The 14,908-nt window shown below is 41.7% G+C and overlaps 1 protein-coding gene and 1 non-coding gene across 2 annotated transcripts in view; both read left to right on the top strand.

The window, feature by feature from the left end:
• The window catches only part of VPS45 (vacuolar protein sorting 45 homolog), a 65,580-nt gene extending 52,380 nt beyond the window's left edge, over positions 1-13,200 (top strand). The window contains exon 13 of the mRNA XM_060202362.1: positions 12,556-13,200. Within this exon, the coding sequence (XP_060058345.1) occupies positions 12,556-12,643 (88 nt within the window). The 3' untranslated portion in view covers positions 12,644-13,200. The remainder of the gene's footprint in view (positions 1-12,555) is intronic.
• Positions 13,201-14,302: 1,102 nt separating this feature from the next.
• LOC132541641 (small nucleolar RNA SNORD37) lies at positions 14,303-14,367 on the top strand. The gene has a single exon (XR_009552771.1). It is a non-coding gene; the product is annotated as a small nucleolar RNA SNORD37 (small nucleolar RNA).
• The last annotated feature ends 541 nt before the right edge of the window (positions 14,368-14,908 follow it).

The following is a 14,908-nucleotide window of genomic DNA, read 5'->3' as shown; positions in this document are numbered from 1 at the left end:
ACAGTAAGCTGAGCAGTGCACCAGTATCTATCTACCTATATCTCTGACTCTCATTAAAATAAATAAATTAAATATTTAAATTTAAAACAAAAAAAAAGAAACATCTTCATTTGATATGAAGAGGGTTGGTCTTTTTTTAAAGAATTTATTAATTCATGAGAAAGATGGAGAGAGAGAGGAAGAACCAGACATTACTCTGTTACATGTGCTGCCGGGGATTGAACTCGGGACCTCATGGTTGAGAATTCAATGCATTATCCACTGTGCCACTTCCTGGACCACAAAAGGGGAAAGGGTTGGTCTTTAAAAATTTCTCCAACTCATGGGGAAAAAAAGCATATATATAATATGGAGCTTAAAAAAAAGAAAGCCAGTGGTAGTGCACCTGGTTAAGTATACAAGGACCCAGATTCAAGTCCCCAGTTTCCACTTTGCAGGAAGAAGCTTCACAAAGTGTGAAGCAGGTCTGCAGGTGTTTCTTTGTTTCTTTCCCTCCCTATTTCCCCCTTCCCTCTAAATTAATTTCTGTCCTATCAAATAAATTAAAGTTTTTTGTTTGTTTGTTTGTTTTTTAAAATTTTTTTTTTTCCTCCAGGGTTATTTCTGGGCTCGGTGCCTGCACCATGAATCCACCGCTCCTAGAGGCCATTTTTCCCCCTTTTTGTTGCCCTAGTTGTTGCAGCCTCGTTGCAGTTATTATTGCCATTGTTGACGTTGCTTTGTTGTTGGATAGGACAGAGAGAAATGGAGAGAGGAGGGGAAGACAGAGAGAGAGGGGAGAGAAAGATAGACACCTGCAGACCTGCTTCACCGCCCGTGAAGCGACTCCCCTGCAGGTGGGGAGCCGGGGGCTCGAACCGGGATCCTTACGCCGGTCCCTGCGCTTTGCGCCAGGTGCGCTTAACCCACTGCGCCACCGCCCGACTCCCAAATCAAAGTTTAAAAAAAAAAAAAATGAGGTAAAATAGAGAAGTGAATGTTTTTGAATTTCAAAATAGCCTCCAGTTATGGATTTTCAGTCTTATGAAGAGGCACTGACCTCCTTTTTCCATTGGTTCATTGATGTTCTCTCTCTCTCTCTTTCCACACACACACACACACACACACTCACATCATCATCATCATCATTATTACTACAACTCTTTCTTTTGTTTAAGCTAGTTTGAATTGGTTTCTGTTCTTGCATGCAAAGTATTACATTCTAGGAAAAGGTTCTTATCTCTTACAAGTTTATAGGCTTTGCCTTTTGTAGTATGGAAGACCAATACCTAGTTTTTGCACATTTGTTTCAGGACTTGTTGGGTTAAACATAGAAGGCAAAGTTCAAAACACTGATTCTATGTAGTGACACAAAAGTGACTCATTTACCTCTGTATTTCCTGTGTTGTCTATATTTTATGTTTTTTATGATCAGAAAAAAATAATAAAACATTCTACAAAATTTAAAAGGCACCAATGTGATGCTAGTGAGATTATAAAATAGTAAAGCAGTTAGTTGATTATCCTCAAGGCAGTCCCAAGTTGTCACTCCTCTGCTCAAACAGTATCACCTTCCCCAGCATGCTAACCACAGAGAGGAGACATGTGTCCTGAAGGATGCGTCATTCATCTAGGGAAGGTGACATATGTTCCTGCCCTATGATTACCATCGGAGATTCTGGACTGGAATGGGGCTGTGATTTATAAATCACTCTTTGGTAAGAGGTAGTATGGCATAGCAATTAAGATCATGGGCTCCAGTGCCAAGCTTTTTAATTCATTTATTTATCTGTTTTGCCATGGGGAGAATCTGCTATAGACCAGACAATAAATATTCTTTGCTACTGCTGCTGCTGTAGCTGCCACATTAATATTATTAATAATACATCTGGGGGATGAAGAATAAAAAAGACTGGCTATTCATTTATCACCACCTCTTCACCACCCCTACCTCTTCATCATCCATACTTCTGAATCACTGAAAACCCTTATTTAAATAGCTATATGGTTATCACAAGTATGAATGCGCTGGGCAGTGATGAAATTTACTTTGAAAATAATCCCATTGCCAGATGACCTTTGTGGTCCATGAGAGTAGTTGATTTCCACTTGTGCTCCTTTAAAATGTCTCCTTTGGTTCAGGTCCCAGAACATGATGACAGAGGAGGACCTAGAGGAGGTTAAATTGTTATGTGGAAAACTGAGGAATGTTACACATTACAAACTACTGTATTTTACTATTGACTGTAAACCATTAATCCCCCAATAAAGAAAAAACAAATGTCTCCTTTGGCAATCCTAGAGTCAGTACCTTTATTTTTGTTGTTATTGTTGTTACCGTTTTTTTAGTTTTTAACTTGTTTTTGCTTGTTTTGTTTTGTAGAGGCAGAGAGAGAGAGAGAGAATGAATGATGCCACAACACTGGAACTTCCTTCAATGCAGTGGAAGCTGAACTCAAACCTGGGTCAGCAGTCAGTACCTTTATAATTAATGGACTTCCATTAAAACATCAATGTCCATGGTGTTGCTACAGTTACATTATTTGAGACTTTGTGTCTTACAGGTCTAGTTCTTGTTGTTTATTTTATGTGAGACAGGATGATTCCACAGCTTTATTATGTGCAATATTGTTAGGATAGTTTTTAGGAGAGGCACCAAAGCACCACTCTACGACCACCCGTGGAATTGACTTGGTGCTGCCCATGTAAGCTAGGAGTCTAAAACAGGAACTTACACATGGTAAGGCATGTGCTTTATCCATTGAACTATCTCCTGGCCCCATTTTTTGTATACTTTTAAATTTTATTTTTATTAGTAATCGAATAATAGTTTTTTTTTTAAAAAAAAAAAAAGACTATAACCTTACAGGGATATAATTAATTCCACACTGCACCCACCACCAGAATTCTATGTGCTCCCCTCAACCAATCCCCATAGTTCTTATAAAGTCCTAGAGACTGACTACTCTGTTTTTGTTTTGTTGTGTTGTGTTGGCAAGTCCATGTGTGTTTCAGCTATCTGTATTCCACATGTGAGTGAAACCATCAGTTGTTGCCCTTCACCTCCTTCACTAATTATAATCACCTCTAGTTCCATCCATTTTGTCCCAAAGGACACAATATCACAGTTTATTTATTTATTTTTTTAAAAAAGGAGACATTAACAAAACCGTAGGATAGGAGGGGTACAACTCCACACAATTCCCACCACCAGATCTCCCTATCCCATCCCCTCCCCTGATAGCTTTCCTATTCTTTATCCCTCTGGGAGTATGGACCCAAGGTCATTGTGGGTTGCAAAAGGTGAAAGGTCTGGCTTCTGTAATTGCTTCTCCGCTGAACATGAGCATTGACTGGTCGATCCATACTCCCAGTCTGCCTCTCTCTTTCCCTAGTAGGGTGTGTCTCTGGGGGAAGTGGAGCTCCAGGACACATTGGTGGGGTCGTCTGTCCTTGGAAGTCTAGTCAGCATCATGCTGACATCTGGAACCTGGTGGCTGAAAAGAGAGTTAACATACAAAGCCAAACAAATTGTTGAACTATTATGAGCCTAAAGGCTGGAATAGTGCAGATGAAGTGTTGGGGGGGGTACTCACTGCAGACTATTGTGTACTTTTGCTTCCAGGTATATATTTTGCCCTAGTTTATGGATATGTGTGAACATATGCTCTATCTCAGGGACCCTGGTCTATATCTAGGTTTTGGGACTTTGTTAGGAACTGAACCACCTGAAATGGAATTAGAGAATACTGTGAAAGGAAAGGTCTCACCCAAGTAATGAAGCTGAAGGGTTGTCATTCCACACCTGAAGTCTCTGGACACAGTCTGAAGTGAAGCATGCTGAGGTGGCACTCGTTATGTTGATTAGGTTGGGTTTGTTGTAGTTGTTGTTGTTTTTTATGGGCATTTAGGTTGTTTCCACTCCTTGGCAATTGTGAATAATATAGCTATAGACAAAGGAGAGCACATAGCCCTTCAGATTAATGTTTTCATGTCCTTTGGGTATATTCTTGTCTATTTTTTTTTCCTTTTAATGGTAGTCACCTACTTTGGTAATTGTGGTGTTGCTGACAAGCTGATGTGGTCCTGTTACATACATGTTTGTAACAGTAAAGTTTTATACATGCAGTTTATCTGAGGCTCAGAGGCCCCAGGTTCAATCCCCAGTGTCACCATAAACCAGATCTGAGCAGTGCTCTGGTAGAGTGAGAGAGAGAGAGAGAAATAAAAGGGAAAAAAAAAAAGGCAAAGCTACTAGACCTCAAATAAAAGTATAAGTTGGTATACCACTTTGAACTAGTAAATTAATTCTCTTCTATTGTTTGGGATTCTTAACTACAAAAAAAAAAAAGTGTTAATATATGTAAGTAAAAAAAAAAAAAAAAAAAGGACCCTAAATAGAAATAATTAATTCCAGCAGAGTAGTCAGGAAGTTCTTGACAGAGGATATAGCATTTGCGCCAGACCCTAAAAAAAAAAGTAGGAGCTTCAAAGGATGGGAGAGCAGTCAGCACAGAAGAGACAGCATAATTAAGGAGATGGGGAAAATGAGACAGCAGCTCTAAGAAATAAGAAGTCCTTTCTATCCTGCAAGGAGCAAGATCATCTCTGTATGGAATATTCCTGGTATTTTCACATAGACATTGAATGCCAGCCTTTTTCCTTGCTCCTGATAGAATTGCTATTGGGTTTTTTCAGAAAAGCTTAGCATGATAAGTGCCATTTAAGCTGGGGTTCCTAACTTCTTTTAGAAATATAACTCTTGAAAAGGGAGATGGTTCAGCAGGTAGAAGGCATTCTTTGCCAGCATGAGGTCCTAGGTTTGATCCCCACCTCTGCATTAGCCAGAGTGAAATGGTGCTTTGACTTTTCTCTCTGCCTCTCTCTCTCTCCCACTCTCTCAATCTCTCTCCCTCTCTCTCACTCTCTCTCTCCCTCTCTTTCACTCTCTCTGTCGCTCAGTAAGTCTTCCTTTATTTAATTAATAATAATGCATTTGTGTATTACTCATGTTCTCAAAAGAGTCATAGGCTTACAAGGAAAATAGACATATAGATAAGCAAATCACAACAGACATTGTATATATACTTGCATACATACGTTAAGACACGGAGGAATGAGAAAAGAATGCTGTTAAGAAAGTATTCCAGTCTATGGTCATACCACCCTGAACAAGCCCGATCTCGTCTGATCTCGGAAGAAAGTATTCCAGGAGTGGGGCGGTAGCGCAGTGGGTTAAGCACAGGTGGCGCAAAGCGCAAGGAGCCCCCCCCAGCTCCCCACCTCTAGGGGAGTCGCTTCACAGGTGGTGAAGCAGGACTGCAGGTGTCTTTCACTCCTCCTGTCTTCCCCACCTCTCTCCATTTCTCTCTGTCCTATCCAACAACAACGACATCAATAACAACAATAACTACAACAATAAAACAAGGGCAACAAAAGGGGATAAATAAATAATAAAATATTTTTTAAAAAAGAAAGTATTTTAAAGGAGTGATAATGTCAGTTGGGTTTTAAATATGCCTACTTTCACTAGGTAAAGTACCAGAAGACTGGAGATAGTATATGCAGCAGCACATAGGCAGGAAACATAGTCACAGCTGTGGAAACTGAGCAGTGGGAACTGAGAGTCTGTAGTATTCTGAGCTACAAGAAATCCCATCCTATTCTCTATCACCCAGTCCTATATTCCAGCATCTCCAGCTAAGTGTTTGGCTTTAATCAGAAGCGTATTACTAGGACAGGGGCTGAGTTGTAGCACACCTGGTTGAGCACACACACCTGGCAGAGCACAAGGACTTAGGTTCAAGCCCCCATCCCCCACCTGCAGGGGGAAACTTCACATGCAGTGAAGCATTGCTGCATGGCTGTCTGTCTCCCTCGCCCTCTCCCTCCCTCCCTCTCTGTCTCTCTCTTTCTCTCCCCCATCTCCCCCCTTCATTCTCAGTTTCTCTCGCCTCTATCCAAAATAAATAAAATTAAATTTTTTAATATTTATTCCCTTTTGTTGCCCTTGTTGTTTTATTGTTGTAGTTATTATTGTTGTTGTTATTGATGTTGTTGTTGGATAGGACAGAGAGAAATGGAGAGAGGAGGGGAAGAAGAAAGAGAGGGAGAGAGAAAGATACACACCTGCAGACCTGCTTCACCACTTGTGAAGCGACGCCCCTGCAGGTGGAGAGCCAGGGGGCTCAAACCGGGATTTTTACGCCGGTTTGCGCCACGTACACCTAACCAGCTGCTCTACTGCCCGACTCCCAAAATTAATTAAAAACAAACAAACAAAAAAACTAGGGAATCTAGCAGAACATACACTTTGCCTCTTATAAGGACCTGGGTTTGAGACCCTGGTCACCACAATGGAGCACCACCCAAAGAGGAAGCTTAACAAGTTGTGAGGTAGTGCTGTGGTGCACCTTTTCTGTCTCTCTTTCTCTCTCCCTCTCCCCCTAAAAAAATTGGTGACCAGCAGGTGGCACCCGAGATAAACCATTGAACTCAAAAGCATGAGGTCCAGAGTTCAGTCCCCCAGCATTGCATGTGCCAGAATGATGCTCTGGCTCTTGCCATAAAATTAAGAAGGCACTCCTGATGACAGCACAAACTAAGGCAAGCAGTAGTGTGGATCCACTCAGTGGACTAGCCCCCGGGAACTTCTCTGCTCATACCTGTGGCTTAGGTTTAGTTGTAATTGTATATCTGATAGAGAGCCTCTTAGTGACAGGGATCCCAATAAGTGTTTACTATTCCTCTCCAGTTTAGTATCCAGTTCACGAGGAAGACCTAATGTCTGCTTGCTAGATTGGATTGGATTGGATTGCAGTTCCCTAGAAGAGGATTTTTTAATTTGTTTTTAAGTGAGACTAATTTAAAACAAATCTAGAAAAGAATAGCCATTCTTATTGTCTTTAAACATAGCCTAAATTTGGGTATTTGGGGTGCAGATACTAACATGTTCGTCACCCATAATTTAAAAGCATGCTGCAATGATTCATTGAAATCCCCAAATAGATACTTTTTAAAAGTCACAATGGCCTAAGGAAATAAAATTAGACTTGGCAAATATAGAGGGTTTTTTTTTTTCTTCTTTGCAGTCAAGAATGTGAAGTCTTGCTGATAACACGGGGAAATCTCTATAATTTCAGGAAACTTATTCCTCTCCCTTGCCTATGTTGGAGCCTCAAGTGAGGCAATGATCATCTGGTAGATTCCTATAGTGCTTCCCAGCATGTCTACTTAGCTCCTATGAAACATCACTCATCTAAAGTGACTTGTGTTACCTCTTCTCCTGCCACTTGTTTTCTGACCTCCAAGTGTCTCCAGTCCACTTGACCAAAAAGCCAAGATACCAGTATGCCAGGAAGGCATGGATTTAGCTCTGCTCTTCTCCCTCTTCCTCATGTTTTGTTCACTTGCTTTTCCTTTTTCCAGATGAGTTTGGAATTTTAATTCTCTAAGCCTTAGATCTTCCTGGTGCAGAATTATGAAACATTGGAGACAATCGGGTCATTCTCCTGTCCCTCTGCTATCTGCTCTTTTTGAGCGTGAGCATGCTTACAAAATATCACTCTTCATGCCTGAGGCTCTGAGGTCCCAGGTTCACTCCTCAGTACCACCATAAGCCAGAGCTAACTAATCTGTCTCTAATTAAATACACTAAATAAATAACATTTTACAAATGCCATCAGAATAATTCTCGTAAAAGAGGAAAACCATTGACTAGCTCTTAGAAGGAGAAATACATTCAGTGATTTGGAAAGCTTACGTATAACAAGGAGAAACATTACTAAGGTTCAAATCTTGGCTCAACTGTGTACTGGCTGGATGGCCTTGATCAAGTTACTGTTTCCTTCATCAATAAAGAAGAAGAATATTATTACCTACTCAATCCTGTATGCAGGAGACCTTGAGTCCATCCCCTTACTGTTTCCTTTCTCTTTTCTTTGTTTCTTTCTCTGATTGTTTCTTTCTTTCACTCTTTCTCCCTTCTTTTCACTCCTTCCTCTCCCCCCTCTTTCTCCCCCCCCCTTTCTTCCTTTTTCTTCTTTTTTTTATTTATTAAAAGGAAATATTGACTAAACCATAGGATAAGAGGGGTACAGCTTCACACAGTTCCCACCACCAGAACTCTGTATCCCACCCCCTCCCCTGGTAGCTTTCCCATTCTCTATCCCTCTGGGAGTATGGACCCAGGGTCATTGTGGGATGCAGAAGGTGGAAGGTCTGGCTTCTGTAATTGCTTCCCTGCTGAACATGGGCGTTGACTGGTCGATCCATACTCCCAGCCTGTCTCTCTCTTTCCTTAGTGGGAAAGGGCTCTGGGGAAGCAGAGCTCTAGGACACATTAGTGGGGTTGTCTGTCCAGGCAAGTCTGCTAGCATCATGCTAGCATCTGGAACCTGGTGGTTGACAAGAGAGTTAGCATACAAAGCCAAACAAATTGTTGACCAATCATGAAACTAAGGGCTGGAATAGTGCAGATAAAGAGTTGGGGGGGTCCCCCATTTTGTAGATAGCTAGTGGGCATATTTTAGTTAAATTCCAAAGAGCCTGTGGCTATACTAGTTTTTTTTTTTTTTCCTTTTTCTTTTTGCCCCTGAGCCTGAAATCTGATATGCCAGTGGGTCCAAGTTATTGTCTGGGGAGATGATGGCATGACTGGAAAAAGGACCACAAAGCTGGATCAGAGAAGAGAGTAGCTCCCTAATATGGGAAAGGGGTATAAATATTGTTGACTGTAAACCCCATTGATTTGATGTGATCTGGGGCCCATAATTAGCTTAGGAGCCTGTGTGACCTCTGCATCCCGCTAGATCTGAGCTCACATTCTGTGGTCATGAGTAGGAACATTCCATGCTGCCCCAATATCAATCCATCTTCCTCAGGTGTAGCATAGAGTATGTTGTCTCTACCATTGTTAATCCAAGTTAAGGGCAAGGTCCTATGGGGGCCCTTACTTTTTCTTCTTAATCAGAGTACTGTTCAGCTCTGGCTTATAGTGGTACCTGGGACTGAATCTGAGATTATAGTGTCTCAGGCATGAAAGTGTTTATATAATAATTATTCTCTCTCCCACCCCCTGACTCTACATTTAAAAACAATGTAGGGGATGGGGGCAGAGGTAAAGACATGGAGTTTTATGCTTCAGACTTTTGTGTTCAAGGAATCTTACTGTTATAGTTCATATCTGTTGCTGAATAACCTGTACTATTCTAAAAGGCAACTACTGGATGGTTTGGTTTTTGTTGTTTTTTTTTTTTAATTTTTTATTTATAAAAAGGAAACATTGACTAAACCATAGGATAAGAGGGGCACAGCTTCACACAATTCCCACCACCAGAACTCTGTATCCCACCCCCTCCCCTGGTAGCTTTCCCATTCTCTATCCCTCTGGGAGTATGGACCCAGGGTCGTTGTGGGATGCAGAAGGTGGAAGGTCTGGCTTCTGTAATTGCTTCCCTGCTGAACATGGGCGTTGACAGGTTGATTCATACTCCCAGCCTGTCTCTCTCTTTCCCTAGTAGGGAAGGGCTCTAGGGAAGCAGAGCTCCAGGACACATTGGTGGGGTTGTATGTCCAGGGAAGCCTGGTCGGCATCATGTTAGCATCTGGACCCTGATGGCTGAAAAGAGAGTTAACATACAAAGGTTTGGTTGTTGTTTTTTTTTAAATTTTTTCCCTTTTGTTGCCTTTATTGCTATCGTCATTGTTGTTATTGTTGTCATTGTTGGATAGGACGGAGAAATCGAGAGAGGAAGGGAAGACAGAAAGGGGAAGAGAAAGATAGACACCTGCAGACCTGCTTCACTGCCTGTGAAGCAAACCCCCTGCAGGTGGGGAGCCAGGGGCTCGAACTGGGATCCTGATGCCGGTCCTTGCGCTTTCTGCCACCTGCACTTAACCCGCTGCACCACCGCCCGACTCCCCTGGATGGTTTTGCTCATATGTGCGATATAAAGAATTGATATAAAGAATTGAAACACATTAACTTGTGGGAAAAAAAAGTTGTAAAAAATAAAGACTGATTCTTGTACTGTAAGGAAGCAGTATTGTCTTGTGCACAGGTAGCTATGTTAGTAAGTTCATTCATTCTTTGTACCTCCTTAAGTCCCTACAAGGTGTCAACCTGGGCTAAGCTTAGAGATCCAAGCCGAATAAGTCTTGTTTCCATCCTAAGAAGCTCAGTCTATTTTGGCAACAATAATGTATGTAATACCTAGTTAATAGTACAGTGCTCAGTTGGCACTTGGACAAAGTGATTGTCATAATGGGAGTGATTAGTTCTGCATGGAGGGCTTAGTAAGGCTTCACAGAAAATGTGACTTTTAATCCTCAGCCTTAAATAATTCCATCAAAGAATGAGTAGTCTGTCATTATCAATATATAACATAATAAGGGCAGAAGCACAAAGGTCTGAAAGCTCTTGGCATGTTTGGGGAGCAGTAAATGGGGGAGCATTGAGTGGCATATGGGCTCCATCTCAGGAGAGGGCACCAGTTATGTGCCAGGTGATATTGTGTGCTGAAGGCTGTAGATTCTGGAGACTGGGATTTTTGTTTATTTGTTTTCATTTTTGTTTACTTTGCCTCCAGGATTATCTCTGGGGCTCGGTGCTGGTACTACGAATCCATTGCTCCTGGAGGCCATTTTTTCCATTTCATTGGATAGAACAGAGAGAAATTGAGAGGGGCAGAGGAGATAGAGAGGGAGAGAGAAAGATAGACACCTGCAGACCTGCTTCGCCACTTGTGAAGCATCCCTGCTGCAAGTGGGGAGCAGGGGCTCAAACCTAGATCCTTGCACAGGTCCTTGCACTTAGTACTGTGTGCTTGGCTGGGTGCGCTACCACCTGGCCCCTAAGCCTGGGTTTCAGTCTCAGTGAAACTACTCACTAGCTTTTGTGACCTTAACAAGTCAACCCCTCTATAACTTAGCTTCATTTTTTTTTAAGTTTTCACCATTTTTAAATGAGTTTAATAGGGTTGGTAAGATAGCTCACATAGTGGGGCACCTGCCTTTCCATATACACAGACTAGGTTAAAGGCCCTGGGAGTCCCCTAGGTAAAAACCATATGGAAGCACTACATGACTGGGGGAGCTTTGGTGCCTGGCGCCTCTCTGTCTCCGTCTTCCTATCTGAAAAGAATGGCCCAGAGCAATGAAGTTGTGCCTGCAGGAGACCCTAAATGTGACAAAAAATGAAGATAGCATCATCTGTTTCATAGGGGTATATATGTATGCCTTTAATATTTAGGGATTTATATGTACTGTATACCTGAATTTGTATACTTAGGGCATAATATGCATTATATCTGTATATATACTTACATATATGCAAGTGGTTTTAAACTGTTCTCAGAACAAAGTAAATATAAGTATTCATTGTTAGGTTTGCTTTAGTTTTGATTTGGCAAAGGGGCTCTGTGCCTGCTTACTGCCACCAATTCTGGTAGACTTTTTTCTAATATCAGAGAGAGAAGGAGAGATACCAACACACCACTCCACCATTCAGGAAGTGTTGGGGACTTAAGCCCTGGTCTTTGTGCCATGTAAAGTGTGCACTCCATTAGGTGAGCTACCTGCCAGCCTCAAATATCAGTTATTACTAAATCACATTATAAAGGGCCTTGATTTTTTTTATATATATTTATTTATTCCCTTTTGTTGCCCTTGTTTTATTGTTGTAGTTATTGTTGTCGTTGTTGGATAGGACAGAGAGAAATCAAGAGAGGAGGGGAAGATGGGGGGGGCAGGGGAGATAGACACCTGCAGATCTGCTTCACCGCTTGAGAAGTGACTCCCCTGAGGTGGGGAGCCAGGGACTCGAACCGGGATTCTTCAGCCGGTCCTTGCGCTTTGCGCCACGTGCACTTAACCCGCTGCGCTACCAGACTCCCCAGGGCCTTGAATCTGGGAGCAAAGGAAGATTTTAAAGCAGAAGAGAGAGGAGTATGCCTGAGAATATAATTTGTATCTTAGAAACATCATTCTGGTGTCACTTTGAGAGCAGATTGGATAAGGGAAAAATCAGAGTCATCATACAAATTCTAAGGCAGTGTCAAGAGTATAGACAAGAGGTGCTGAAGTAATATGATTCTAGGGTCCTAATTAGAAATTTCAAACTTGAAATACTAGTATTCAGAGACCTTAGAAGTTTAACACTAAGAAACACAGTGAGGACCTTGAGAAAGAGGACAGAGGTTCTTCTTCCAGCCAGGAGACTTCTATTTTCAAATAACACTTCTGATTCTACTATGCATCCTAATAAGAAAACAGCCCTTCTTGGGCTATAGAGATAGCATAGCAGTGGTGCACTAGATTTTCATGCCTGAGGTTCCAGATCTAATCCTCAGCACCACCATATGCCAGAGCTGAGTCATTCATTTTCTCTTTCTCATGAAAATTCATCTTAGGAGGAGAAAACAGTATTTCTTTATTATTATTAGTAGTAGTAGTAGTAGTAGTGATTTAATAATGATTAACAAGATTGTAGGATAAAAGGGGTACAATTCTTTTCATCTGATTCCAATTTTTGAGTTACTCCTTTTTCCTTTGTGTAACCTCAAATCTACTGGTCAGTTTTCTAGAGGAAGTTTTGGCTTCTGGACTGCACAGCCGAAGCAAGGAGAGCTCGCAAGTGACATCAAGGTCAGCAAGCAGAAGGTGAAATGGGGATGAAGGTGAGAAAAGCGGTGTGGCTTCCCGTCTTACCTCCCTGCAGGCTTCCCTCACTGACCAGCGGTGCTGGAGAGGAGACGTGGGTTGTGTGTTTTGTTTTCGTAACCCACCTCCAGGGAGCCCACTAACTGCTGAACTGTTGGCACTGACACCAAGACTCCAAGCTATGAGTTGAGAATAAGTCGGCGCCCACCCCAACCATCTGTTCTCATGGTTTCTTTACCAAATAAATAAATCTGGTCCATATGGATTTGATAGCACAATCACTTCCATTCTTGATGAATTTGGTTGGAATCTGATTTGAGAAAGAGAGTTGTCAGAGCTTAGGGGAGCTTTCAAAGGCAATCATATTAGGCACAGGCTATATTCACTCTGTTCTCTTAACCCTTTTTAGTTTCTATTAGCCACATTCCTGCACATCTCATTTCTGAAAACTCATCATGTTTCTTTAGAGAGCCATCTAAAAAACTGTTTCTCTCTACATTGCAATTTTCTGTGGCACTGAGAAACCATGTATGACTACAATAAAATTTTTTTGAGAAGAAACCATTGATTTGTTTTTCTTTGGGATTAGTGACTGTGTGAATTTGTGAGTTATGGCATGAACTAGCTTTATACCAAACACAGAGAAAGCACTACATTGCCTCCACTCAAAGGATGTTTCAAGTATGTTCAAAGCAAACAATAAATTCTGTTGTCAGATTCTCTTCTCTTGAAAGCAGTGGAAAATGATGATGTCAATTAGCCAGGAAATTATGTCATCAAATCATTGCAAAAATAGCAAAATCCTTCCCTGATGTGTGTCTGTGTGTGTGTGTGTGTGTGTGTGTGTGTGTGTGTGTGTGTTAATCTCTCCTTTACATTTGTAAACATCTAGCATCAGATATTCTGGGCTCCAATTTGTCACAATTAGATGGCTTTAGGTATTTCATTCAGTCTCTTTGTGGCTCAGTTTCTTCATATATAAAACAAATAAAGTACCTTCCATATAGGATTATAAGGATTGAGATGATACATACAAAACCCTCGGAAAATTGTCAGGTGTATCATAAGCACTCAATAAAATTTGACCAATGAGAATAAGACTGATTAATTGGGGATACAAAATTGAGATACACACACACAAAAAAAAAATTGAGGGGTCAGGTGGTAGCACAGTGGGTTAAGCACACATGGTGCAAAGCGCAAGGACTGGCATAAGAATCCTGGTTCGAGCCCCCAGTTCGAGCCCCTGGCTCCCCACCTGCAGGTGGGTCACTTCACAAGTGGTGAAGCAGGTCTGCTGGTGTCTTTCTCTCCCTCTTTTCTGTCTCCCCCTCCTCTCTCCATTTCTCTGTTCTATCCAACAACAATGACAACAATAATAACAACAATGATAACAAGGGCAACAAAAGGGAAAAAATAGCTTCCAGGAGCAATAGATTCGTAATGCAGGCACTGAGCCCCAGTAATAACCCTGGAGGCAAAAAAAAAAAAAAAATGGATCTTTCTGTGTCCCACTCCCACCTGTGTAGTTTAAAACATAAAAGGAAACCATCTCCCTTTGCCCCATTCCTCACAGCTCTCTACCATTGTTTTTCTACCTTCCACATACTTATGTGAAGCCCTAAGGCTGCTGCCTAGATTATAGCTAAAAAAAGAACTTGTATCACATGATGACGGACATTTCTTCACTTTGACCTGATGGACTGTAAGGAGACCCATGGTCTGAGTGACCCGGAAAAAAAAATTTAGGAGTATATTAAAATAATTTTTTCTCCCATAAAAACTGAGACCATAGGGTTAGGAAGACAGCATAATGGTTATGCAAAAAGACTTTCATGCCTGAGACTCTGAGGTCTCAAGTTCAATCCCCACCACCACTATAAGCCAGAGCTGGTCAGTGCTTTGGGAGGGAGGGGGGTCAACCACCCTCACTTAAGGAGACAATATCTTAAATACAGCTTGTTTACAAATCATCTAGTCGTATTTTACTGTCAACTATAAACCATTAATCCCCTCCCCTCCTACAAGTAAGGTTACCTGTTATTCACTTCTTGAGAAGCTAGCTCTTTAGAATTAGAAGAATAAGGACAGGGGCCAGGCAGTGGCACCCCCGGTTAAGTACACTTATCACCATGCACTAGGACCTTGGTTTGAGTCCCCATGCCTCACCTGCAGGGAGGGGGTGGGGGGCGTGCTTCACAAACAGTCAAGCAGGTCTGCAGGTGTCTTATCTCTATCTCCCTTCTCAATTTCTTTGTCCTCTCAAACA

This window comes from Erinaceus europaeus, chromosome 11 (genome assembly GCF_950295315.1).
Source record: "Erinaceus europaeus chromosome 11, mEriEur2.1, whole genome shotgun sequence".
Classification (NCBI taxonomy): Eukaryota; Metazoa; Chordata; class Mammalia; order Eulipotyphla; family Erinaceidae; genus Erinaceus; species Erinaceus europaeus.
This window is presented reverse-complemented; position numbering and strand designations above follow the sequence as displayed.